At 54.9% G+C, this 25,504-nt stretch overlaps 1 protein-coding gene across 3 annotated transcripts; it reads right to left on the bottom strand.

Moving 5' to 3' along the window:
• Positions 1-770: 770 nt before the first annotated feature.
• Positions 771-24,797, bottom strand: KCNN1 (potassium calcium-activated channel subfamily N member 1). 3 transcript variants are annotated; one of them, XM_060092167.1, is made up of 10 exons: positions 24,747-24,772; positions 19,858-20,340; positions 19,077-19,172; positions 16,389-16,807; positions 13,292-13,433; positions 9,267-9,377; positions 8,570-8,697; positions 4,216-4,224; positions 3,906-3,975; positions 771-1,025 (listed from the first exon to the last, which is right to left on the bottom strand). In XM_060092167.1, exons 2-10 carry the CDS (start codon positions 20,257-20,259, stop codon positions 771-773), a joined length of 1,632 nt encoding a protein of 543 aa, XP_059948150.1. In that variant the 5' UTR covers positions 20,260-20,340; positions 24,747-24,772. The 3 variants fall into 3 exon arrangements, with proteins under 3 accessions (XP_059948150.1, XP_059948149.1, XP_059948148.1); XM_060092166.1 differs by lacking the exon at positions 24,747-24,772 and adding an exon at positions 15,897-15,905 and having other exon boundaries at positions 19,858-20,259; XM_060092165.1 differs by lacking the exon at positions 4,216-4,224 and having other exon boundaries at positions 24,747-24,797.
• Positions 24,798-25,504: the final 707 nt, after the last annotated feature.

The raw sequence follows: 25,504 nt of genomic DNA, 5'->3' as shown, positions 1-25,504 counted from the left end.
AGAGTCAGTGTGATAATTTACATTACATTGCCTGTATACAGCAGGTGCTCAATCCATGTCCGCCGAAGACTGAATGGCCCTCCTCACTCATGTCACTTCCCCCACTGGACCATGACCCACAGCTCCGCTGGCCCCTAGTGGGTGCTCCAGCAAAGCCAGCTGGAAGTGCTGACTCTCTGCTGCCTCCTGTAGGCCAGGGCTGGGCCGTGCTCTCTGCAGGGTCCCTCAATCGGTGTCAGGTGGGACCGGCGCAGATGTCCTCAGGGAGGTGTCTCTGATTGAGTTCAGGCCCGGGAGACAACCTGCCTAGGATGGGGATGGGGATGGGCTCACCTTGACCCCACATCTGGTCTGGAACCCCAGGGCCGGGTATCTACTTCCCATGTTGTGATTATGAGTGTCCCCCAGCCACGCACAACAGGCAGCAAGTGGGTGGGTCCTGCTTTATTTGGAACTGGCAAGGACCCCTCTCCTGGCTGCTCCGCACCCACCGGGAGCCTGGGGAGAGCCGGGGGTTGGGGGTGGCAGAGGACCAGAGGAAGCTCCGGGCTCTCCCAGCTCCAATCAGGGAGGAAGCCAGTGGTGGCCTGCCCCTGCCGTACGGCCCTGCCCTCTGACCAGACAGTCTGGCGGGCCCCAGTCCAATCAGTCCAACTCGGTTTCAGCTCCTTGAACTCCAAGAGGCGCCACTGTACAGGGCTTCTTGGGTGGCGTGGAGGTGGCGGCCACACGATGGCCAAGATTGAGGAGTCTGGTGGCAGGCAGAGCCGTCACCCGCAGTCTGAAGGGGCCGTGGGTGGCCGCCGGTGTGGGGGACTCCGAGCCACCTGGTCCAGTGGGCCGGAGCCAGGCCGGGGAGGCAGGGGTGGTGGAGGCGGGCGTATGGCTTGGGCGATGAGGCCCGGCAAGGCCTGCAGGGAGGCGCCCAATGCATCCAGGCGGCTTTCAAGGGCAACCAGGCGGGCCTCAAGCTCCTCGTGCTGGGCGTGCAGCTCGGACATGAGGTTGTACATGACATTCTGGGTCTGTCAGAGACAGGGAGGGTGGGAGAGAGGAGAGGCCAGGTGAGAGAGAGGGAGGGGTGGTTGCAGAGAGATGGCAGACCGGCCCAGGTTGGGTGCGGGCCCAAGTGAGGAGCAACTGTGAGTGCACCCCCAACCCAGCCGAAGGCATCTTGCTGGGCCCCAGGGAGCAGTGGGAGAATAGGCGAGGGGAGCGGAGACACAGGTCTTGAGTGCCAGGCTTGGGGCCAGCAGAGCAGGGGAAGGTCAAGGGAGGTCTTGGGGCCCAGCGGATGTGACCAGAGTTGCCATGAGGGGATGAAGTAGCCGCATGGCTTGTAAAGCCAGAGGGTGGTCTTGGGTGATTCTGGACTGGTGTTGCTCCAGGCTGGGGACGCGGTCGAGGGGGAGGAGGCTCGGTTGTGAACTATCCCCTGCTTTCCACATTCGACTGGAGAGGGGATAGAAGTCTGGGCGGGGAGAGGTGACCACCCCAAGACTCTGACCCTGTCACAGACCGGGCAACACGACAGCCACAACAATTACATTACAGCAGGTGGTGGGGCATCCCTGCCACCTCGACTGCTCCCCACAACCCAGCAAGCAGGGGCTGGTTCTGCCACAGTCCAGATGGGCCCGGGAGTTGCAGGGGGTAGGCGGGACACGCAGAATAGCCCTAGGTGCAAATGCCGCTCTAGCCACCAGATGGCGCTAGACCACCGTTGCGAGTCTCAGCCCAGCTCCGCGCAGGCTAGACCTCCAGAAGGACCGCAGCTCACCGGCCGTCCTGGGCCTCAGACGCGAGGGCTGAAGGGGCTGTGCCACACCCTACCCCACCCCAACCTCTCGATCTGTGGGAGGGAGATAGGTCATCCACCCCACAGCTCCTTCTTTCCGCACTGTACCTGCAGCCTCTCCCTTCCGGTCCGCAAGCCTTTACCTGAGCCATGCCTTCCACCCTTTCCTGTTACTGGTAGGCCAACCCCACCCGAGGATGAACAAATGCCTCTGCCCCTTCCCCCCCACCACCCTAGGGCTGCAGCCCCTCACCCCAGCCCGCCTCAAGGGGTCACACAGTCCCCCGGGGCCAGAGAGTAACATCTGGAGGCATCCAGCCCTTGGATGGTTCTTTTTTGGCCCTCTCTGAGGTTTAAATTTTTATTAGAATATACATTTTGTTTTTGTTGGAGATACAAATTAAATCAGCAACCTTGGAAAGCATTAAAATTTAATATTAGAAAACATTTTAACCTCGTTAAATTAAAAAAAATTAGAAACCCTATAATCCAATCCAGTGAAAGACTTATTTCGAAGCCTTCATTAAATGTATTTTGAGAGGAGTATACTGCTGTAATTATAAGGTTTAAATAACTTTTATAAATTCACATTTTAATCATCTGTACTAATGAAGGAAGTGTGATATGGATAATCCAAACTATAATATCTAGTACCTGAATTTTTCAAAGGCATTCGATATGTATTTGGAGCTGTAATCTCATATGACATCAAATTAGTTGGCCAAGGATTTCTACATGCTCTTAGGATTATTAGTTCTTAGGATTATTAGTTCTTTCTACTACTGATTGAATTATTTCTTCAGGGTTCTAGAATATGTTTTTTCCTCTGTAATGTTCCCTTTCAAATTAAGTTTATGTAGGTTAGTATTAAATTATTATTTTATTTTTTATTTTTTGGCCACTCTGTGCAGCATGAGGGATCCCAGTTCCCCAACCAGGGATTGAACCCCTGCCCCCTGCAGTGGAAGCGCAGAGTCCTAACCACTGTACCTCCAGGGAAGTCCCTCGTTAGTATTTAATTAAATTGCATTCTCTTGCTAATGGTGAAGAGAGCGAGTCCAAAATGTGATGAGTATAAGTAGTAAAATAGAAGAGGGCTTAACATTTTCTAAAGATAATATTAAATTAGGCTCAGATTGATTAATTGATTAGGAGATGGAGCCAATTAGCAAAGTTCACACATGAACTATTTATGAAAGGGCAAAAGGGAGTTCAGAAGAGTGTGACAAATATTCTAAGAGCTTGCCCAACTGAAGTTGAGTCAGTTGACACATCTTCTAATGGATGAATAAAAAGCGGGAAATTGGATGGGACCTGACATTAGAACCAACAAATAGATCCATTTATAAGACACACCGATCTTACAGAGCTCTTGCAATCAACTTTAATTTCCTGAAAGATGTTTAATTGCTATACAAATAAGCTTTCTCCTGATGCTATAATTTGAACTTATAACCCTAGCAAAAGAAATTTGTTTTTCTCTTAGATTTTAGAGCTTGTATGTAGATGACATTTCTAAATACGAAAGTACCACTTCACCAATTTAGCCCACTAATTACATATTCTTATTAAAACTTTTCATTAGCTATTAATTAAAAATGTAAAATAGCTGCCAAAAAAAAGAAAAAAAAAGGCTGACAAAAATTGGGACTTCCCTGGTGGTCCAGTGGTTAAGACTCCACACTTCCACTGCAGGGGACATGCGTTCGAACCCTGGTCAGGGAACTAAGATCCCACATGCCGCATGGCGTAGCCAAGAAATTAAAAAAAAAAAAAAAAAAAAAAAAAGGTTGATAAAACAGCTGCCAATGTTAAAAAGTAAAGATTTTACACACAGATACAGATTTCTGGCATCACTCTAACAACTGGAGCCTCTGGTCACAGTGGACCCCTGCAGACAGGGCTCTTATTCCCTGGTGGCTGGTCCCTGCCTGCCCTGCATCACTTGCCTGGGTCACCTGTCTATACTATGGGCACCAGCCCTGTCCCTCCCTCCCTGGCAGGAGCTGGGCCTTGTCCTTTACTGAACATCCCTCATCCTCCTCTGAGGGCCTAACCAACTCCTTCTGGCCCAGGGGGCTGCCCCACCTCACCCTGCCCTGCTCACCTTGGCCAGGTCTGAGAGCGTGTTGGTCTGGTCATTCAGCTTCCCTTGCTCAATCTTCACACTCCGGAGCCTGTGGGACAGGTGGGAAGGTGGGGTTGTGCAGAGGCTGCAGTGGGGTCAGGTGTCCTCCATGCACCCACCCCACCCAGAGTCACCTTGTGGGATATGCAGTGGGGGGTGAGGGGCAAGTTGGAGGTTAGCCCCCTTGCAGCCCGTTCCCTCCTGGCATGCAGGCGGCAGCAGGGCCTGGAGGGCGGTTCAGCCACCACCCACAGTGCCCACATGCACTAACCCCCAGGAAGAGACTTACTTCTGAGCTCTGGCAGGACCCGGCGGAGCAGGGAGAAACCACAAGGCAATTTTAATCTCAGCACACCTGCGCAGCCCATGCCCAACCCTCCCACGTGCGCCATCCCAGGGCCAGGCTGGGGGCCCTGGACGGCGGAGGGGCTGCTGCCCTTGCTCTAGGGAGAGGTCCAGCCTCTGAGGGGGTGGTACCAGCCCTCAGGGATGCGTCCTCCCTCTGCCCTCTCCCTCCAGCAGTGCCTCACAGCAAATGCAGCTGCCTCCAGCCCTGCAGCCCCACTGTATGCCTGCCTGTGCCAAGCTCCTGGCCCTGGAGGTGGCATTTAGTCCAGAAAACTATGCCCATACCATTTCCCGAAGGGGAAGTCAAGGCTCAGAGGGGCAAAGCCGGTGCCCACTGTCATCCTAGCAGGATTTGCACCTGCGTCTGCCACTTTGCCTCTGAGACCTTGACCCCCTGGACAGCTGCCTATGGGGCTGGGGGTGGGGGCTGTCCTCACCCCTTCTCTCCACCCCTTCTGTAGCTAAACCAGCCCACGGAGACCTTTCCAGGTATGACTCTCCTTTCCTCCTCACTAGTCCAAACTCAACCCTTGTACACCCACATGTGATAGATGCTCGGCCCTTGTACACCCACATGTGATAGATGCTCGGAGAGGCCCCTTGGGGCCCACCCATGCTGGGTGTTGCCAGGACTCCTGAGAGGACCCAGCCCTCGGTCTGGAGAAGTGGAGGTGGATACAGACACCCCTAGCCCTGGAAGTTGGCAGAGACTTGCTAAGGAGCCACTGACATGCCTGCCCTGGGCAAGTCTTTCTTGGCACCTCTGGAACCTTCCTGTTACAGGTTGAATGGTGTCCCCCCAGAAGATATATTGAAGTCTTAACCCCAGAACCTCAGAACGTGACCTTCTTTGGAAATAGGGTCTTTCCAAATTTAACTAGGTTAAGATAACTGGTGTCCTTATAAAAAGGGGGAAATTTGGACAGACACATACAGAGGGAGGACAATGTGAAGACACAGGGAGAACATCATATGAAGATGGGGGACTGGAGCAATGCTTCTATAAGCCAAGGAGCATCTGAGGCTACCAGAAGCTAGGAGAGAGGCCTGGAACAGATCTTCCCCTAATGCCTTCAGCGGGAGAACAGCCCTGCCGACACCTTGATTTTGGACTTCTGGCCTCCAGAGTAGTGAGATCATAAATTCTGTTCTAAACCACCCAGTTTGTGGTACTTTGTTAAAGTAGCCCTAGGAAATGTGTACACTTCCCAAACCTATGCTGTGGTCCTCAGTTTATCCTCTCCAAGACCACTGTTTCCTTTTCACTGGCTGCTCATACTACATTCCCATCATGGGGACTCTCCAGCTCAAGAAGATGCCGTGGCTCCCTCATACCTGCAGGTGGTACCTCTGGTCTCCCTGGCACTGTGCTCATTCCCACCTCCCCCCCTTTGCCCAAACTGTGCACACTCCCTGGTATGCCTGCCCACCTCTCGGTTTCCTACCCAAATCCCATCCACCCTTCAGGCCCTAGTTCAAACTTGCTTGATTTCATCAGCTGTTCTCATAAGGCCACTGTTTTTTTGGAGGTGTTCAGGGGGACCTAAGGGTGAACGAGATAGTCCTTCCCCAGAACAAAGGGACACAGGTAACTCACAGAGCAGGTGCCTTCTCCACAGACCTAACTCTCCTCAATTCCTACCCTCCGACTTCTCCCAAAGAACTTTCTGGGACATCCCTTGGGGCAAGGTCCAGAGCAGAGCCATGTCTGTGTCCCCCATGCCTGGCACACCAGCTGGTGCAGGAAATGCTTGTGGGAATGACCAAATGAACATATCGAGGGTGGTAATAACAGCAACAATAACAGTTCCCATTTTCAGAAAATACTGTGTGACAGGCAAGTGCAGGCAAATCATCTGGTCACCCCAATTGTTTGATCCACACTCCATTCCTGGAGAAGAGGCATGTCACCATTGTCTCCACTTTACAGATAAGAAAATGAAGCTTGGACTACTGTAGTCACTTGCTTAGGCCCCACAGTTAGGTGGCAGAGACTAGATTGGGACCCAGTGGTCAGTAAACAACTGTTGAAGGGTCAACAAGGAGGGCCTTGGGGACTTATGAGGAAATAGGACTAACACCTGGGCACAGTAAAGTCAAGCAGGTGGGGTACCAACTCCTCTCCCTGTTTCACAGGTGATAGTTGAAGCAGAGGTTGGGGGTACCATGTGTTACTGAGTGCTTGCTCTATGCCAGGAACTATGCCAGGCATTTCTGCACATCACTCCATTTAGACCTCCCCACAGTCCCATGAAATAGGGACTGTTATCATGAGAAATTAATCCAATCATAACAGTAAACACAATAAATGTAAATGGACTAAACTCTCTAGCTAAAAGGTAAGGATGATAGGGGCTCAAGGAGACTTTTAGAGTGATGAACCTGTTCATTATCTTGACTGTGGGGCTAGTTTCATGGATGTACACATATGTTAACACTGATCAAACTGTACCCTCTAAATAGCTGCAGTTGACTGTATGTCGATTATACCTTAATAAAGCTGTTCTTTTAAAAGAGGCCAAATTATTAAATAGGATTAAAAAATTAAAGTCAAGCTGACTGAGCTTCCTCTCCCATGGCCTGATCTTGCTATGGTCACACTCCATTACCCTCTTGTGCCCCAGGAGCTGACCGCCCCAGCCACACCCTGGGGTCTCCCCACAACAAGCTTCCTGGCTCTACCGCTCACACTGGGGTTCTCTGTGCTGCCTCTCATCTCTGTTCCCTATGGGTGACTTGGTTGCCTTCCTGTTGTACTAGTCCAGACCCTAACATTGTTTGCCTCGCTTTCTGATTCATCAGCCCCCAAGTCTGGCCTGAGAGTTCTTGGGGCAGGGATCCATCTGATTTTCCTAGGGAAGCCCAACTGTGAATGAGGTTTTCCAGGATGTAAGAGCTGGGAATGCATGGGCTCATTCTGAAAAGTGCCTAAAAACACATTTTTTTTCGATTTTAAATCAGCTACTACGTGACTCAACTGTAATTTATATGTGGGTGCCCAATCCCACAAGATTTGGAACTGTTTAAATTCTAGAATGTGTACTATCCCCTACATCCTATATGTAGCTACTGAGCATTGAAATGTGGCTGGTCTGAATAAAAACAGGCTGTAAGTGTAAAATACATACCAGACTGCAAAGGTTTAGTATAAAAAACTTTCTAAAATATCTAATGAATGATTTTTATATTAATCACATATGAAAATGATAATATTTTGGATATATTAGATTGAATAAATATATTAAAATTAATTTCACTTCTTTTCACCTTTTTTAAATGTGGCTACTAGAAACTTTTAAATTATGTATGTGGTTCACATATTTCTTGTGGACAGTGATTGGCATACTATGGTCTATACGCCAAATCTGGACAGCTGTTTGCTTTGGAAAATAAAGCTTTATCAGAGCATAATTACACCCATTCATCCTTGCTGTCTTCCTGCTACAACAGCAGAGTTGAGTAGCTGTGACAGAGACATTTTGGCCCACAAAGACTGAAATAATTAATATCTGGCCCTTTACAGAAAAAGTCTGCCAACTCTGGCTGCACATTGGACTCACCTGAGGAACTTAAACTTGAGCTCAGGCTGTATCCCAGACTCTACTGTAACTGGTGTTGGGCATGGCGTGTGGGATTTTATTTTATTTTTTTTAAAATTTTCAGCCACGCTGCGCGGCTTCCGAGATCTTAGTTCCCCAACCAGGGATCAAACCAGCACCCTCAGCAGTGAAAGTGTGGAGCCCTAACCACTGGACCACCAGGGAATTCCCAGCCTGTGGGATTTAAAAAAGCACCCCCACATGACTCCAATGAGCAGCCAAGATGAGAACCACTTGATTAAATAATTCTCAGGAAAAAGGGACAACAGAGAAAATTAAGTAATCTCTAATTATCCCACATGATCACATGAATCAGGCCACAGATTTAATTCTGAGCTTCCTGGAAGCCAAAGCAAAAAGGGGAAATTGCTTCAGTGTCCAAGGGGAGAGTCATTTTGGCTATTCCAGAGAATAAAATATGCTACCTGCCACTATGTTGGGTGGTTTGCATGATTTACCAGAGGCGACTGTTCTGGACAAGTGCTGGGTCCATCACCTGCCTCCCTCCGACCAACCCACTATCCCACCCAGCACAGAAGCTGCAGGCCCCAACCAACTGACCACCTGGCATGGGAATGGCCATGATGTGGCCATGACGAGCTGTCTGGCCTAGTCTGCAGCCTCCTCCCCGGGGGCCAGGGCTGCCTCCGTGCCAGGTGGACACAGAAATGCAAGTGGGAAAGGTGTTGGACTTACTGATGGATGGCTTGGAGGAACTTACGCTGGTGTTTCCGAACCCGGGCGTGGTCTGGCTTTTTCACCAGCCTCGTGTGTTTGTAGATGAGCCACGTCTCCCTGAGAACGTTAGCAGCGGCATTTTTCACCTGAGGCCAGAGAAAGAACAGTTCCTTAGAGTAGCACAAAACTATGGAAGGCTCAGGAAACCTCCAGTAACTCCTGGAAATACCCCTCTGGGGTCCTGGGACTGTAGGTCGGGACCATGTTTACACATCCACATCTGTGCTGTGTGTGTGCACACGTGTGTCTGCCTAACACACATCACTCACCATGGGCCAGACCCTTCCCATACAACTTTCAAATGTTAACTCAGTGAATCTACACACGCCGGTATCTCTCTCATTTTATATGTGAGGAAACAGAGGCACAGAGAAGCTGACCTGCTGAGTTCATCCGGCTTATAAATTGCATCTGGTTGCCTCACCACGAATCCCTGACTCTTGCTGAGGGGACCGTGACTGGGCTGTGACTGGGCACAGAAGTGGATACCTGTGCACAGCTTAAGGGTGTTCACATGGTGGTACAGCCCAGGGCAGTCTGGGCACACACAGGCAGCGCGGCATGACCCTTGGGCACGTGTGCAGAAGTAAGGTGAGGAGGGTCTGCCCTTGAGGACCAGGAGGCAAGGTGGCTGTGATGGGCCTGGCGTCCTTACCCGCTTGGCGAGCTGAGTGTCCATCATGAAGTTGTGCACGTGTTTCTCTGCCTTGGTGAGCTCCAGCTTCCGGGCCACCACGGCCACCACGAGCGCCGTGCAGCCAGCCCCCTGCATGAAGAGGGCGAGGGGGCATGTCAGGGTCCACCTCGTATGGGTTGCAAGCAGGATACCCTCCTTCCTCCAGGAAGCCCTCCTGGTTCCTCCCCCTCACATTTGCCCTCCAAACCTGCAGGGTTGGCAAATCCCATCTTCTGAGTTCACTGACTCCCAACCCCACTTGCTTAATATCCATCAAACGTCCAGGGAGCCTGTGCCATAGATTAGTTCATTGGATCCCCAACCACCGCGGGAGGTAGGATCACTCTTATCCCCATTGGGCAGAGGGGGAAAGTGAGGCTCGGAGATAAGAAAAAGGACAAGAAACAGGCAGGATCTGCATGTACATCTGGGGCTGAGGCCCACAGAGGTGGGAGGATTTGGAAGCATTTCCATCCAGGCTTTGGGGTCTGGATGATGGGCACAGAGACCCGGCTGACATGTTGCTGACCAGTAATGGGGATTCAGCTGGTAGGGTCAGAAGCGTGGCGAGAAAGAAGGGTCAGGCCAGCTGCCTGCGGTGGGGCATTTGCAGGAGGAAAGAGGCGAAGTATTGGTCCCAGGATGCGGGGAAGTAAAGGGAAGGGACGTCTCCCCCATGATGGGTTCCCTGCTCTAGCAACCACCCTCCCCAGTATGTTCTGAATGGCAGCCAGTCCCCCGGCTAGGGAAAGAGGCCAGAGAGGACTTGCTTGTCCACTTAGGGGCCACTTGAGAGACAGAAGGGCAGGAGTGAGGACCCGAGGGGGAGGGCAAGGCTGAGAGGTAGGGGTGGGGGGCAGTGAAAAGTGATGCAGAAGGAGGGAGGGAAGGGGGACCTTCTGCCACTGAGAATCAGGAGATGGGGAGCCCAGGATATCCAGGTGTCATCAGCCCCAGGAGTGGTGTGGAGGTGGCAGGGGCCAATGAGGGGGCCAGAAGGTGGCTCCCCACCTGTGCTGGAGGCTGTCTTTGGCACCTCATCCACCTGCTGCTTCCTCCTGCAGCTACTGCATACAGGATGGAAGGAAGGAAGAGACCTGGGCTCAGCCTCTGAGGGCCAGGGGAGTGACTAGTTTTTCTTCCGGATGGAAGGAAACATTTATGGGGAAGGGTGGGCACAAAGTCGCCCTCTGAGGAGACCCCACCATGCGTTCCTGGCCAAGATGAAGGTCTTGGGAAGACTCAGGAGTCTGTGTTCAAGAAAAGCCCTGTCAACTGGGGCAAAGAAACATACTGGAAACCAACATGTGGAATACTATGCCCCCAGGAAAAGGATCAGCCAATGACTCCGCACAATAGCATCGATGCCACGTCCAGCAAAAGCCACTGAGTTCAGAGGAGGCCATGCTGGGATGCCTTGAAGTTCAAGAATGAGCAAATATGTGCTTTATAAGCTATTGGAAGGGGGTGAGTCCGTGGGGCAGGGACTGGGAGGGGACACACTTGGGCAAGGGTAGAAGAGGAGAGGTCTAACAGAAGAATTTGAAAGTGGCTTAAAAGACCAATGTGTGGGGAATTCCCTGGTGGTCCAGTGGTTAGGACTCTGCACTGCCACTACCAAGGGCCCGGGTTCGATCCTTGGTCAGGGAACTAAGATCCCACAAGCCATGCAGTGCGGCCAAAAAAGAGAGAGAGAGAGAGAGAGAGAGAGAGAGATAAAGTAAAGACCAACGTGTGGCTTCGTGTGATACCTGGCTGTGTGGTGACAGAGAAAAGCAAAAAACATCCCTGGGTGTAAACATTCCTGCACGTGCCAGGGGCGAGAGCCTGGAATGAGCCACAGGGTAAACACGGAACTAATTTTCTGGAAGGAGCCTCATCCCAGAGAAGAGAACATGGCTTTTCTGTTTCGCTGTGGGTTTTCTGGGTTTAAAGCCATCATCTTATATGAGAGCTCTTCTTTTTTCGTTTGTAAAGTTCATTTGCCAGGGATGGGGGTAGGGGAGTGGATTGTGGCCGATCTTGTTTTTTTCCCTTCCAATCTCACAAAATAACGTAAGCAAACAGGCATAATGCCTTTTAACTGAGAGGGTCTAGGTCAGCTTGGCCAGGAGAAGCGAGGCCCCAGTGGGGGCCGGAGGAGGACGTGGACCCCCAGCTTGTGTTCAAAGAGGAGGGGACAAGAGGTGAAGAGGGGAGAGAGCCATGGGCCTCGGGAGATGGTGACAACAGGGTCAGTCTACATGCAGTGAAGGGGGCTGCGAGGAGCCAATGGAAAGACAGCCCTTCCCTCTGCAGGAGGAAAGGAAACCATGGTGGGGATGGCCTAGTACTTTTTATTTTTATTTTTTTGTGGTACGTAGGCCTCTCACTGTTGTGGCCTCTCCCGTTGCAGAGCACAGGCTCCGCGGCTATGGCTCACAGGCCCAGCCGCTCTGCGGCATATGGGATCTTCCCGGACCAGGGCACAAACCAGTGTTCCCTACATCGGCAGGCGGACTCTCAACCACTGCGCCACCAGGGGAGCCCCGCATAGTACTTTTGCAAGAACAAAAGCATCTCTCTATGAAGAAAAGGATGTGGCCTGGGGCGGACCCTGGGGGGAATTGGGTTGGTTGACTTCCTTTGGCTTGTGGGTGTTCATTGATTTTTTTCACAAATTGAAACCGAGCAGGGCCCGGTGGGGCTCCTGGGCAACAGAAGCCTTTGGAACAGTTGCTAATCAGGGAAGGGAAGGGATGCAGAGACAAGGGAGGAGCAACCAAGAAACCATAGTGTAGCCTTGGGGCAGGGTGCTGGTTCCACCTTAAAGGATACACATAAGAGTATCTTTGAGCTCTTCTGCAGAACTAAGGCCCCCAGCGAATGGAAGATGAACTATTTGATGAAGCAGTCTTCATTCCAGAGAGAAGGTCATAAGTTTGATAACCTCAAGAACCACAGAAGCTCATCAGGAGATCACCTGAGGCCAGATTAAAGGAATGCAGGCCCTGCACACACTCTGAGCCTTATCAGCAGCTCCATCCATGAACCATTGTATAAAACTCCTCACCAAATCCTCCCGGGTTGGGACACACAGTTTTGAGGGGCATGAGCCTGCCGTGTCCCCCTTTGCCTGGCAAAGCAATACAGCAATTTTTTCCTACTTCACCCCAAACTCTGACTCCAAGATTTGATTCAGCACCAGTGCATAGAGGCCGAGTTTTCGGCATCAAAATGAACATGCTAATTGGGGGCTGGGGAGAGGGGTTCCCTACTGTACGTTGAACAATTCATAATTCAAAACATGGAAAAGTACTTGTGGAGATGAAAGAAACTTAGAGAGAACGAAGGTTCCAGAAGGAGGGGATGGGCAGGGAACCTAATGATCAAATCAGGGTAAAGAGAAGGCACCAGACGCCAAAGTTTGCCCATACAAGCAGGCGGACTTGAGAAGTCTTTAGGGAAGAAGGGGTGCTGCCCGGGCCCACAGGAGTCACAAGAGATAAACCTTACACCCAGGGGCCCAGTGGGGTGCTCAGGACACCCCGGTAGTCAGGGAAGGATGGAGAACTGGGCTGTGATGGCAGGGCTCAGAGGGTATTGACTGGGTATCCGAGGCATTCATGACTCTAGGCATTTCACATAAATGAACGGACTCAGTCCTTGCAACAAGCAGAGGGAGTGGCGGAAACCGAGGCACAGAAGCATCAAGCCCATCACCCTGGATCCAAGGGCTGTGAATTAAGCAGGCTGCAGAGCATAAAGGGGCAAAAATGACTCTTGGTTCAGAGTGGACCACAGCATCTGGACTGGAGAATACAGTGGAAGCTACATATCTAGGGCTGGAAGAACCCAAGAGGAGATGTCCCCGGGAAGCCTGAGGGTGTCTCCTGTGTCACATCAGGGGGAAGGAGCAGGGTGGCGGAGGGGTGGGCTGACACAGGGAGGAACTCTAAGCAGGTCCACCTCGAGACGGCGTGAGCTCCCCATCAGTGGGGATGTGCAAGGGCCCTCGCCCTTACCATGATGCCAGTGAGCAGGCACACGCCCTTCCCGCAGTAGGTGTGGGGCACCATGTCGCCGTAGCCGATGGAGAGGAAGGTGATGGAGATGAGCCACATGGCCCCCAGAAAGTTGCTGGTCACTTCCTGCTTGTCGTGATACCTGGGGGTTGGGGGGAGCCAGGGAGAGCCCAGTCAATCCACACTGGTCCCTCTGCCTTCATCACACCCCCAGGAAGGCAGGGCCCTGGGTCCACCTGGCTGCACGGGGGCCTTGACTGCAGGGAGCTGATCACTCTGGAGGCTCAAAGTGTCCAGGGCACCACTATAGGGCAGGGTGGGGGGATGGTTAGTGCCAGGGGCAGCCCTGTGGTCCTCCTGAGGGTACCACAGGGCAGAGGGCAACCACTCCTCCCCAGCATCCCTTCCAACCTTCTCCTTTCACCTGACCCCCAAGCTGCTGGTTATTGGGCAGAGAGGGTTCCACATGTGGGTGATGCACATGAGCGTGCGCACATGAGGGGGCATGCACATGTGTTCACGCATGTGCACACAATCCCCCGCCCAAAGACAGACACACAGACAGAGGCGAACACGGGTGGCCACGGGCACCAGAAGCGGCAGGAAGTAGAGGCGAGGATTCAGGTCAGACACCAGGAAGAACTTCCCCAGCCAGCAAGGTCCCAAGGAGGGAGGAGGACCCTACGGGGAGACAGGAGCCTGGAGGACCACACCCTGGGGCTTGAGAGTATTAGGGAAGTCAATCTGTGGAGGGCAATTGCCCCAACCTTGGGCCTGGGGTTCTCCTGGCAGTCAGGAGGGAAGGGGCAGCTTGCTTGGCACTGGGGAGAGGCCTGGGACTCAACTTTTGTTATTCAGGGGGACAGACCCCAAGGCTTTGCAAGGACATGGTTTTGTCCCAATCAAAGCCGGGCCTGGGACCCTGGCCATACAGGCTATGAACTGGTCCTACCTATGGTTAGCCCAGGCTGGGGGACTAAGGGATTGGTTCTCTAGGTCTGGGGATGGCTCAAGGTTCTGCTCCAGCTCAGACCCCTACCTGCAAAGTCCCTCCAGCTCTGGGAGGTCAGGAAGCCCTTTCCAGCTGACCCCCTCCTTCCTAGGCCGCAGGGGCAGAGCAGGGGGAGCTGGCGGGTAGGGCTGTTCCAGGCAGATGGGGCTGGGGTCAGGGGCTCAAGATAAGGAGGAGATGGAAACCCAAAAGGTGGGGAGGAGGGTTGGAGGCCTTCCCAGCAGGTCTGGGCTTTGAGAGTCCCTGCCCCACTGGAGGGTCGGGTGCCATTCCAGGCCCCTTCAGCCTGGACTTCCAGGCTGCTTGCTGGACAAGGGGGACCAGGGACTGAACCCCATCTTTCACTGAGGCATGTGAGCCCCAAGCTGCACCAGCTTCCACCTCTCAGGAGACCAGGGCTCCACACCCAGGAGGCAGGAGGAGTGGGGAACCCATCAGCCATCGGGGGAGGCTCCAGGCCCAGCTGGAGCTATGGTGGGTGCTACAGGACCACCCAGGACCAGGGAGTGGGGAACATGCAGGAGGAGGGGTGGGACAGAGCCACAGGGGTGGAGCGAGGCAGGCGAGAGGGCGTCAAGCAGTGTCAGAGGGCTCAGAATTTAGGATTGGCTGCCCCCCCGGGCCCTGCCCTATTCCCCACCCTTACCAGGCACCCCTGCAGTGACCCAGCCTGGACCCCAGGGATGCCTGATGCAAGGCACCCTCTCCCACTCCCCAGATCTCAGTCCTGAGGTCTGTGGGAACTGGTATGGGGGCACGTTAGGGGTCCAAGGAGCCCCTGTGTGATCCTCAGACAGTAAACCTTGATGACAGAAAGAGCTAGGCCCTCACCCCCATCAGCCCGACATCAGGCTGAGGCAGGGGTCATGGAGGGGGTGCTTGAAGGGGTGAGGACTAGGGATCTGGGGGCAGGTCCAGCCCAGGAACCTCCCAGGAAGCCCAGTCTCAGCCCCAGCTAGGCACAAGGCAGGAGAGACCCCTTCCCAGACAAGGCACCCCCATGCCCTGAGAGGTCCAGTGGGGCCCCTCCTTCTCCTGGAACCCCTGGGGGTTTTCTGGAGACAATCAGGAATTAGGCCCTCAGGGATGTCCCTTTGCCCCTCAGAGCCTCAGTGTCCTCATATTTAAGTCGGGTTGATGGCCCTGCACCTTCCAAGGCTGTTCAGAACAGACCCCTTACGGGGGTCTTAAAAGCTTGGATGGTTTTCTCGTTCACCCCAGACCCACTTAACTCTCCGAAGGAACTGTCTGAGCTCCCTGGGGCCAGCTGCCCCGACAAGGCACCAGAGCTTAGTAAGCTCTTCTCCCCACTTCTCCCCACCACTGCTCCGCCTTGGTGACAAGGACCCCAGGGATGCCAAGTGCACATAGCCCAAGAGTGGCCTGCCTCCTGCTATCCTGGGCTTGACCCCATACCCACCTGCCTGGCTGCACTGGGATAGGCTCTCCGCAGGGCCCTGTGGGCTCGGGGCAGGTCCTAGCCACTCGCCTCACCTCCCCACTCCCTCCCCTGGTGGCAGCTGATCTTAAATTCCTGGCGGGCAGGGCAGCTGGCAACTCTGCACACATAGTTCGGCTGAGGGTAGGACTCACATGTTTTCCCTACAGTCCGGTGGGGCGGGCAGAGGGGAGAAGGAGAGCAGGTTAAATTGTGGGGGGGATTGGTGGATGGGGGGGTCCCTGTTCCTGCTGCCTCCGCCACCCTGGGCCAGAGGTTGGGCCAGTGGAGGGGCCCCTGTGGGAGGGGGAGGAGGAAGAGGGATGGGGTCCTAGAGGGGTGCGGGGTAGGGGCTAGAGGGGAGTGGGGACACAGGGCTGGAGTCCCAGGGATGAGGGAGCTGCACTTGAGGGACTGTCACTGAGGCCAGGAACTGGGTATGAGGGGGGTCACCAGGGTCAGAATCATGGGGCTGGAGTGATGGCTCGGGGGAGGCCTTGGATGTCTGAAGTTGTGGGTAAGCATGGGGTTCACCAGGGTCAGAAGTCATGGGGACAGAGTGATGGCTGGGAGAGCCCTGGGGTCACTAAAGTCATGGGTGGGCATCAGGGTCACTGGGATCAGGGGTCAGGGGTTCAGGGGCGCACCTCTCACAGACCCGCACGGTCCAGGCGGCGATGATCCAGGAGGAGATGCTGAAGACAAGGAGCACGGTGCCCGGGCAGATGGTCATGAGGGTCTTCATGACGAAGCGCGTGTTGAAGGTGATCTTGTTGAGGGCGCCGATGCTGCGGCTAGAGGCGTCCGTGAAGATCCTGCTGTGCAGCAGCATGACACGGCCCAGCAGGTAGAGACGCAGGAACATGGGCACAGACAGCAGCACGTCCACGTCGGCCTCAGCCGCTGCCGGCGTGTACGTGAAGGCTAGCCGCGCTGTCCACGTGAAGCGGTAGTGGCCGGGCACCGGGTGGATGGCGCACACGGCCAGCTCCAGGGAGATGAGGAAGACGCGCTCGCACGTCATGGCGATGCGCCAGTCGTCTGCCCCGTTGTCCACCATGAACAGCTGCGGAGGTCAGGCGGGCGGGATGAGGGGGGCCTCGGACACGAGACCAGGTCCCGGAGCAAGATCCCAGCCGAAAACCCCGTCGGCTTTTACAAGAAACATGGCCTCAAAGGCAAAACTCCCTAGTTCTCAGGGTCGGCCACAATTCAAGCTAAACGTGGCACAGATGTTCCCCCAAAAGTCAAACACAGAGTTACCAATGACCCAGCCATCTCATATAGGCGAGAGAGATGAAAACAGTCGTTCAAACACGTCCTTGTGTGCACGCAATCACAGCAGCACTGTTCACAGGCACCCAAAGTGGAAACAACGCAAGTGTCCATCAATGGATGAATGGATAAACAAAATGTGGTCCTTGCACACAATGCAACATTACTCAGCCATAAAGAGGAATGAAGCATTGACACATGCTACAATGTGGATGAACCTTGAAAACGTTAAGCTGAGTGAAAGAAGGCAGTCACAAAAGGCCACCACTCAGGGCCAACAAGGCAATGCTGCCACCACAGCGGGCCTCGAAGGTGGGGCGTTGAGCCAAGGAAGATCATTCTCCAGCCTTCAGATCTAATGGAATTTGCCTGGCTAGGTCTGAGAGAAGTGTAGGACCTGCTACCCCTTTCTTCTTTCATATTTCTCCCTTCTGGAACAGGAATGTCTATCCTATGCTTATTCCACCATTGTATTTTGGAAGCACACAACTTGTCTAGTCACAGTTGGAGGAAAATTTTGTCCCAGGAGGAACAGTACCTCGAATCTCATCCATGTCTGATTTAGATGATATTTAAATGAGACTTTGGACTTAAAGTTGACGCTGGAATGAGTTAAGATTTTGGGGGCTGTTGGGATGGGATGAGTGCATTTTGCATGGGAGAAGGACAAAGATTTGCAAGGTGGGCCAGAGGGTGGAGTGTTATGGACTGAACTCTGTCCCCTCAAAATTCATCCGTTGAAGCCCTAGGCCCCAGTATGACTGTATTTGGAAATAGGGCCTTTAAAGACATAATTAAGACTAAATGAGGTCATAGGAGTGGGGTCCCAATCCTACAGGACTGGTGTCATTTTATAAGAAGAGGAAGAGATACCAGGGATGTGTGAGCACAGAGCAAAGGCCATGTGAGGACACAATGAGAAGGTGGCCATCTGCAAGCCAAGAAGAGAGCCTCAGGAGAAACCAACCCTGCCAGCACCTGATCTTGGACTTCCAGCCTCCAGAACTGTGAGAGAATACATTTCTGTTGTTTAAGCCACTCAGTTGTGGTGCTACAAACACACAGTGTTTCATTCTTTTTTCATTTGGCTGAATAGTATTCCATTGTACGGATGGACCACATTCTGTTTATCCATACATCAGTCAGTGGACATTTGGGTTGTTTCCACTTTTTGGCGATTGTGAATAATGCTGCTATGAACATACGTGTACAAGTTTTTGTGTGGATGTAGGTTGTTGTGTCTCTTGGGTGTGTAACTAGGAGGGGAATTGTTGGGTCATGTGGTAACTCCATGTTTATCTGTTTAAGGAACTGCCAGACTGTTGTCCACAGCTGTATCTTCAGAACTGCTTCCTTTAGTTCAGGGGTCACTGTCCCCCCCCAAAACCCCCAGCCAGATCAGGGACCCCTCCTGTGTGCCAGACCGTGGGTGTCCCCTGACAGGTCTGCATACAGTGCAACCCAGGTAGGATTTTCCTACACCCATCTCCTGCCATACTGTGGCTTCTTGAGGTCAGGGGTCAAAGGCCAGACTCAAGAGCCACCCACATCTCACACCTTTTGGTGTCCCCAGGCCTTGGTGCCAGCCTGCTGTGGTAACGCCTGCCTGACAAGCCCTGAACTGGGCTCTCCAGGAGCCTGACCAGGTTTTGATCAACCCTGAAATAGGAGAATAAACTCTCTGGCACATGATAAATCTTTGAAACACAGGGTCCGATGGACTAGGAAAAGGAGCCTGGTGCTACAAACACTGGACCCCATGGCTGCAAAACCTCAGAAGACCCAGGGCTGTGGAAACAACCCATGTGCACCAGAACCCCAGCCCACCTCCTGCTCCCCCACTGTTGGTCTTCTTTACCTAAGAATCAATGAAAATTAAAATGAGGATATGCATTCCAAGGAAATTTAGAGTGATCTAAACAGAAGTCCTTTTTTTTTTTTTTTTTTACTATAAAGAGGCTACTGATACTTTTATGTCTTAGAGGGCTGGGGTCTCAGGTGGGCTGGGGTCCCAGGTGGCTGGGGGGAGGGGAGCTGCCCCAACCCCACTGGGCACTGACCTGGATCTCCCTGGCGTGGTAGAGGACAACCAGGCCCAGCAGGATGACGGTGGAGAGGCTGATGAGGCATTTGAGTGCAAATGAGTACAGGGACTCCTGGACAAAGAGAGAGGGCAGGACAGACACTGTCGGGGCAGGCGGCCCTCCTGACCCCCAACCTGGTCGCTTCACTCAGAAAGTGAAGCTCCGGTCCTTATTCCTCAGGCCTGGGCTGAGAGCAAGGTGGGCCCAGAACTTCAGCTTATAAGGCCTGGCTTCACATGGGTACAGCACTCTACAGTTTACAAAAACTGACCTCATGCAGACGTAGCACTTCCCAGTTTACAGGCTGACATGGCTCTCATCTCCCTCTGTCCTCACATCCACTTGGGGACCCATGTAACCTGGTCCTGACCGCTCTTGAAAAAGGGAAAGCTCTTTCCCTGCTCCTCGAGCAGCCCTTCTCTGGGGCTCCCCCGTCCCCCCACCCCCCCACCCCAGCTTGACCTTGGGAGGCATCCCCATCCCCACCTTCAGCCAATGTGCAGCCCCTTGTTGCAGGGCAGAGGGAACCGGCTGGAGCCTTCTGGACCCACCTGCAGCCTTCCTGCTGCCCCCACGGGGTGGACACAACAGGAGGCCCAGGGGTCCCCACCTTCCCACCTCCAGGGACCCCTCAGCATCCCCCACACCCCTCTCCTAGGGCTGATGTGGCCCCCCACCCCGTGCCCAAGGGGTCTCAGGGAGCCCAGTGGGACCAGCAGGGCCTCCCTGAGGTGCCAGGGGGAAGGGCCACGCCTACCTTGCTGTAGACCCCCCAGGACAGCTCCGTCTCCGTCACCATGACAACAATGCCGAACATGCCGAAGATGAGAGCGTAGTCACTGAGACGCTTCCGCTTCTCAAAGAGCGCCCGCCGGTGGCCCAGACGGTGGCCAACGCTGGGGGGCTTCCCTGAGCCCCTCTGCCTACCCGCCTCATCCTCCTCATCATCTTCCTCTTCTTCCTGGTCCTGGGGCTGCCCCCGGGGGCTGCCGGGCGAAGGCTGGGCCAGCTCACTCTTGGCTACCACCACCTGGATGCCTGGGCCATTTGGAGGCTGCGGCGGGTGGCCGGCCTCGGGGTCCAGAGGGTCTCGGCCTAGGGCAGCCAGCCCGCCACCCAGTGGCCGTCCCCCGAAGCCATTGTGTCTGTGGCTGTTCATGACTATGTGGGTGCTGGGGTTGGGCTTGCTGCCGGCCGCCCGGGGTCCGGCATGGCTCAGCAACTGGGCTCCCGCACTGACCTGCAGAGCATGGGGGACACGGTCATGTCAGGGCCTCAGCAACGGACCAGAGGGCTACGGACCCCACCCCAGCACATTCTGAGGCTGGAGAGGCCAGGAACCGACTGCGGCTGACACGTGGATTGGCCACTCCAGAAACCTGCAAGTCAGCCTATGTCCCTCCTCTGTTCCAAACCTCCCCATGGCTCTCCAGTGCCACTGTATAAAAACTCAACTTCTCACTGTGTCCAGGAGGCCTCTGTGGTCTGGCTCCCACACATCATATCCTTCTCACTTTCCCCAGAGTCACTCCCTTCCAGCCACGGTGGCCTACCCATTATCAGATCCCGGCAAGCTTGGTCCTGCCTCAGGGCCTTTGCACCTGCTGTGCCCTCTGCCTGGAACACCCTCCTATCAGACCTTTGCCCACTGACTTTTCTGTGTCTCCAGGTACCTAGAACAATGCCTAGCACACAGATGGCATTCAATAAACACTTCTGAATGCCTCAAGATGGAATCTGCTGGCTGGATTGCCCGGGAGGACTAGAGGCCGTGTAAATGAGCAGCTGGGAGATGGTTCCAATCCAGGCTTGTCTCCTTCTGACCTTCAGGCTCTTGTACAAGTTAATCTCACTCTACTCCAGTTCCTCCCGTAGAGCTGTCCAAAGGCCTGAACACACTTACATAGTCACGGGAAACGGCCAGGGGGAAATTGGGGACCACGGCCATGGCTATGAGACCCTCAGCTCCCTCCTGCTTAGATGGAGGGAGGTCCGTGATCTCCAAACACATTCCAGGACCAAAGCAGTAATCCAGGATTTAACTCTAAGATCCCAGAACTGATTCTACAGGGTCTTGGGAGACGTGCTTGTCCCGGTCCTGTGACCTTGGGCCAGACAGTTTCCCCACCAAGGAAACTGGCTACCAAGGAGGAGACTGTCTGATCTGCCCCCTGCTCCTGCACAGGGCAGTGTTCCGTGGCGTCACATGAAAGAGCAAGGACCTTGAAGACGATGACACGCACGTGATGAGGCTGCCTGGAGTCCAATCTCCTGGGTCCCAACTTGCCAGATCCTCCCCTGCCACCGCCCCCCCAGCCCACTCTCTCACTCCCCACCCATGCAGGCACCCCCTGCTGCCACCACAGCCTGCGTTTACTGAACACCTACTACACGCCAGGCTCTGTCCTTCGCACAGAGTTTTCTCCTTAATCCTCACAACACCCCCAAGAAGAGGGTCCTGGGATTTGGCCAGTTATACAGATGGGGAAACTGAGGTACCATGTGGTGAAGGGACCATCTCCTTACAAGGAAGATTCTGGACCAGGCTGCCTTGTGGGATTCTCCCAAGAAGCCACGCAGTGGTGGGCTGTAGGCCAAGTGTTGTCCCCTTGGAAAAGGCCAAGCTGGCATGTGCTGGGGGCCCGGAAGAGGGGCCTGCGTGCACATACAGGGCACCTGCCTGGCCCTGAAGCCATGTTCCTTGGGGTGACAGGCTCAGAAAGTGTCACATCAGGACACGCCAAGATGAGCCATGTTGCCAGGCGGGACAGGGGTGACCTTGGCCAGGGCACCACTGCATGCACTGCAGAACCACCTGTGCCTGCGTCCGCGCCCCGCCCCAGGCAGTATCTGTCCCACTCACTACATGTCCCCAGATGAGGGTGCCAGCACACAGTAGGAACACAAGAAACATGAGTCTTAGAATGTGTCCCACTTCCATCCATCTCACCTGTGACTTGACGCTTCACAGTTTATAAGAGCTGGCCCCATGTGGTCCCAGGACATCACAGATTATATGGGCTGACCTCCTGCAGGCCCAGCACTTCACAGTTTATAAGGCTGACCTTGGCCCTGATCTCTCTCTTCGTTCTCACAAGCACTCAGGTGCCACTCTCCTCTGGGCTAGAGCCCCTGCTTGCCACCTGAAGGGCTGTCAGCTGCTAGGCAGGGCTAAGAGTTTGCCACCAGGACACACACAGCGGCCCCAGACCCTGCCCTCGCCCAAGACACAAGGAAACCTCAGGCACCCCTCCCATCTTCCCTCCTGAAGGTGCAGAAGGTTCCTGCCCAGGGCTTGGGGAGCAAAGGCAGGAGAGGTGGTGGCCTGGCAGTGAGGACTGGAAGCGGGTGGGAGCGGTGCAAACGACCTTCCAAAATGCACCGATGAAGATGCAATTTGGGGATGTGACTCAGCCACCCAACACACAGGCCAAATTCGGCCGTGTTTCCACCATGCTCCTCCTTGCCTGGCAGCCGTGTCCTAATGTGTCCTGGGCAGGGAGGGGGTGGGTAGGGCATGTGAACAGGCGGCAGGTGGCTTCTGAGAGGGCCTTCTTAGTGCCCAAGTTGTTAATGCGGACCTATTGCTTATTGAGGGCCAAGACCTTGATGAGAATTACCACATTTAATCCCTATTGCCACTCAGCAAGACAGGTGGCATTCTTACTCCCATTCTACAGAGGGGAGACAAGGCTCAGAGAGGTTCAGCACTTTGCCCAAGGTCACACAGCCAGGAAAGGCAGGGACTAAGTTAGTGCAGTCTGGGGGCAGTGGATGGCAGGATCTACCTGGGTCCCTCTTGATGAGCGGCTGTTTGGAAAGGGAGCCAGCCTGGCCCTGTCCTTGAGGGGCCACAGAGCTCAGAACACAGGCATGGTGACTGTTCCACCCCTCCCACGACCTCATAGGAAATGGAAGGACAGAGTGGCCTGCCTGCGATCCCGCAGGAGAAGGGGGCAGCCCGTTTCTAAAGACCGGGTGGGATCCTAGGGCCCTGGGGACAAGAGACCCCACCCCTCCCCAGATTCACCTTCCCCTCCAATGCAACCTGGGCCTAAAGCTGGGGTCCCCGGGACCCTCAGAGATTTCCCAAAGAACCAGAAGTCCCTGTGAAACCCCAGCCAAGGTTTGGATGTCCACGAAAGGGTGTGTTCTTCCGGGTGAAGGCCCTGGGTTCTCCAAGGAGTTCCTCTAAAAAGCAACAAACATCCTATGGGCTGCATTTGGTTTTGAGGGTTCCTGGAATTCCCCAAATTGTCTAACATGTCTGGGGCACAAGACCTCTGTTCCCTGAATGCTGGGATGAGGGGATGAGCAAAACCCCGCCTTCGTCTACCATCCCACAAGATGCTGTGGGAAACCTGTAGGGCGAGCAGGGCCGGGGGACCCAGGAGGGCCCTTGAGGAGTGGGGGAAGGTGTGCAGAGAGCAGGGAGCAAGGAGGCCGACTCCTCCGAACTGTCCCACCCAACAGGAAGAGAAAGAAAATGGCCAGACCCGAAAGGCCCTCGAGTGAACTCTTTTACAAATGATGGGTTGATTGCAGAGGGACCTTTGGGTGTCCCAGCCAGGACGAAGTCACTGCCACTTCCTCATTTACCTCTTTAGTAAAGGGGCATCTCGGTGCCATCCCAGCAGGGTCGGTGGCCACAACGGAGTGAGATCTCATGTGGAAAATGCTTAGCACTCAGCCATGGGTACGCCTGTTGTGGTGATACTACCGGACACTGTGATCTGTCCTTCAGAGCTGGACCAGGAGAACGTGACCCCTGCCCATCAGTCTCCAAGGCAGAGCCTCCTTGGGGCAAATGCCCACCCCATTGCTCCCAGGAACCATGGCCAGAGTAGCACATGGTAGAACCTTCCAGGATATGTGGGTGAATTGTGGGTTGTGTATCCCTGCAGAGGGTGGGGTAGAACCCTAGGACACACCTCCACCAGCACTCTTGGGGCCCTAGCTCTGCAGGGTGGACAGGATCTGTTCGTCCTTCCACCCCATGGGCTGCCCGACAGTGGGTGCAGCAAGTCGTTGGCTGACTGCCCCATCCCTTAGGCGTTCCCCTCATCACCACCCGTCAGGAACCTGCCAGCAGCCAACAGGGTGCAATTAGCCTGCCCTAGCCTGCTGTCCCCAGTGCCCTCCACTCTGATGCATCTCCATCAGCATCTCTGGCTCACCCCCAGCCTTCAGCACTCACATTTGTGGCCCCACCCTCCAGGACAGCCCAAGCAGTGCACTGTGCTGGCTACCCGACCTCTGTCCAGGGAGAGTTGGGGGACCCGGCTTTCCGACCCCTGCCGTGCTGCCCCTAATGGCTGGATACAGGGGCCAGTGGTGAGGGTCTCCTTCCTGCCATTACCATGTCAGTCCTGGGTCACTGCCTCCACCCCGAGAGCTCCCCCACCGTATCTATGGAGTTTGGAGACTCACTGCTCTGCCCCCGCCAAAGTGAACCCAGTACCCTCCCCCTCCAGGATGGGGGTCCGTGAATCTTTACTCACTCGGGCAGTGCACATACACACATTCCCCCTGTCGCCGCATCCCCTGGGTTGCGGACCCCACGGAAACCCTCCTAGCCCCTGCCCCAAACCGCATCTCACTCCGGGACATGCCGCCCTGTGTGCCCCTGCCCATCCCACTCAGTACCTGCGGGACTCGTCTTGGGCAGGCGGACGAGGCTGGAGGGGAGAGGGTCCCGCGCGGCCGCGGACCCCCAGGCAGGGGCCGGGGCCGGGGTCGCGGGCGGGGCGGGCAGCAGCGGGCGGGCGCGAGGCCCCGGGGCGGTGGGGCCGGGGGCGGTGGCGGCGTGCGCATCCCCCGCCGCCCTGCCCACGGGCCCGGCCGGGGGTCGAGCGCCCGCCCGGGCAGGGAGAGGAGGGGGCGGTGCGACGCCGGCGGCGCAGCCGATTGGGCGAGCTCGGGTTGGCACCGCCCCCGGCGACCCCGCAAGCCCCGCCTCTATTTAAAGATCCCTCATTTCCCCGCTTCCCCCTTCGCTCCCCAGCGAGCTGCTGCTCCTCAAACTCACCCTTGCCCCGCGCCGTGGCGAGGACCTTAGCGAAGCGAAAACTCCCGACCTCGACAGCCTTTGAGAACTAACCACCCCTTTTCCAAAATCAGGTCCCCAAACTCCAGCCACCTCTCAACATTTGCGCGCCTGGGGGCTGATCACACCACGCACTTGCTGAGGGGACAACTTTGCAAAGTGACTGGACATCTCCCTCTTGAAATGACCTCATAAAAGTCCTCTCCGTGTGGGGGAGTCTTGGGGTGAGAAGCAGGATGCTGGCAAGTCGAAGATGCCTCGGAGTTGGGTATGGGGGCCTCCAGGGGTGGAGGGGGTACCCGCTGGGGCAAAGGTAATCTTCTTTGGAAGGAGAGAGCCCACTCAGACTTAGCCCCCT

Source organism: Mesoplodon densirostris, chromosome 3 (assembly GCF_025265405.1).
Source record: "Mesoplodon densirostris isolate mMesDen1 chromosome 3, mMesDen1 primary haplotype, whole genome shotgun sequence".
Classification (NCBI taxonomy): Eukaryota; Metazoa; Chordata; class Mammalia; order Artiodactyla; family Ziphiidae; genus Mesoplodon; species Mesoplodon densirostris.
Note: the sequence above shows the minus strand (reverse complement) of the source record. Positions and strands in the feature narration are given on the sequence as shown.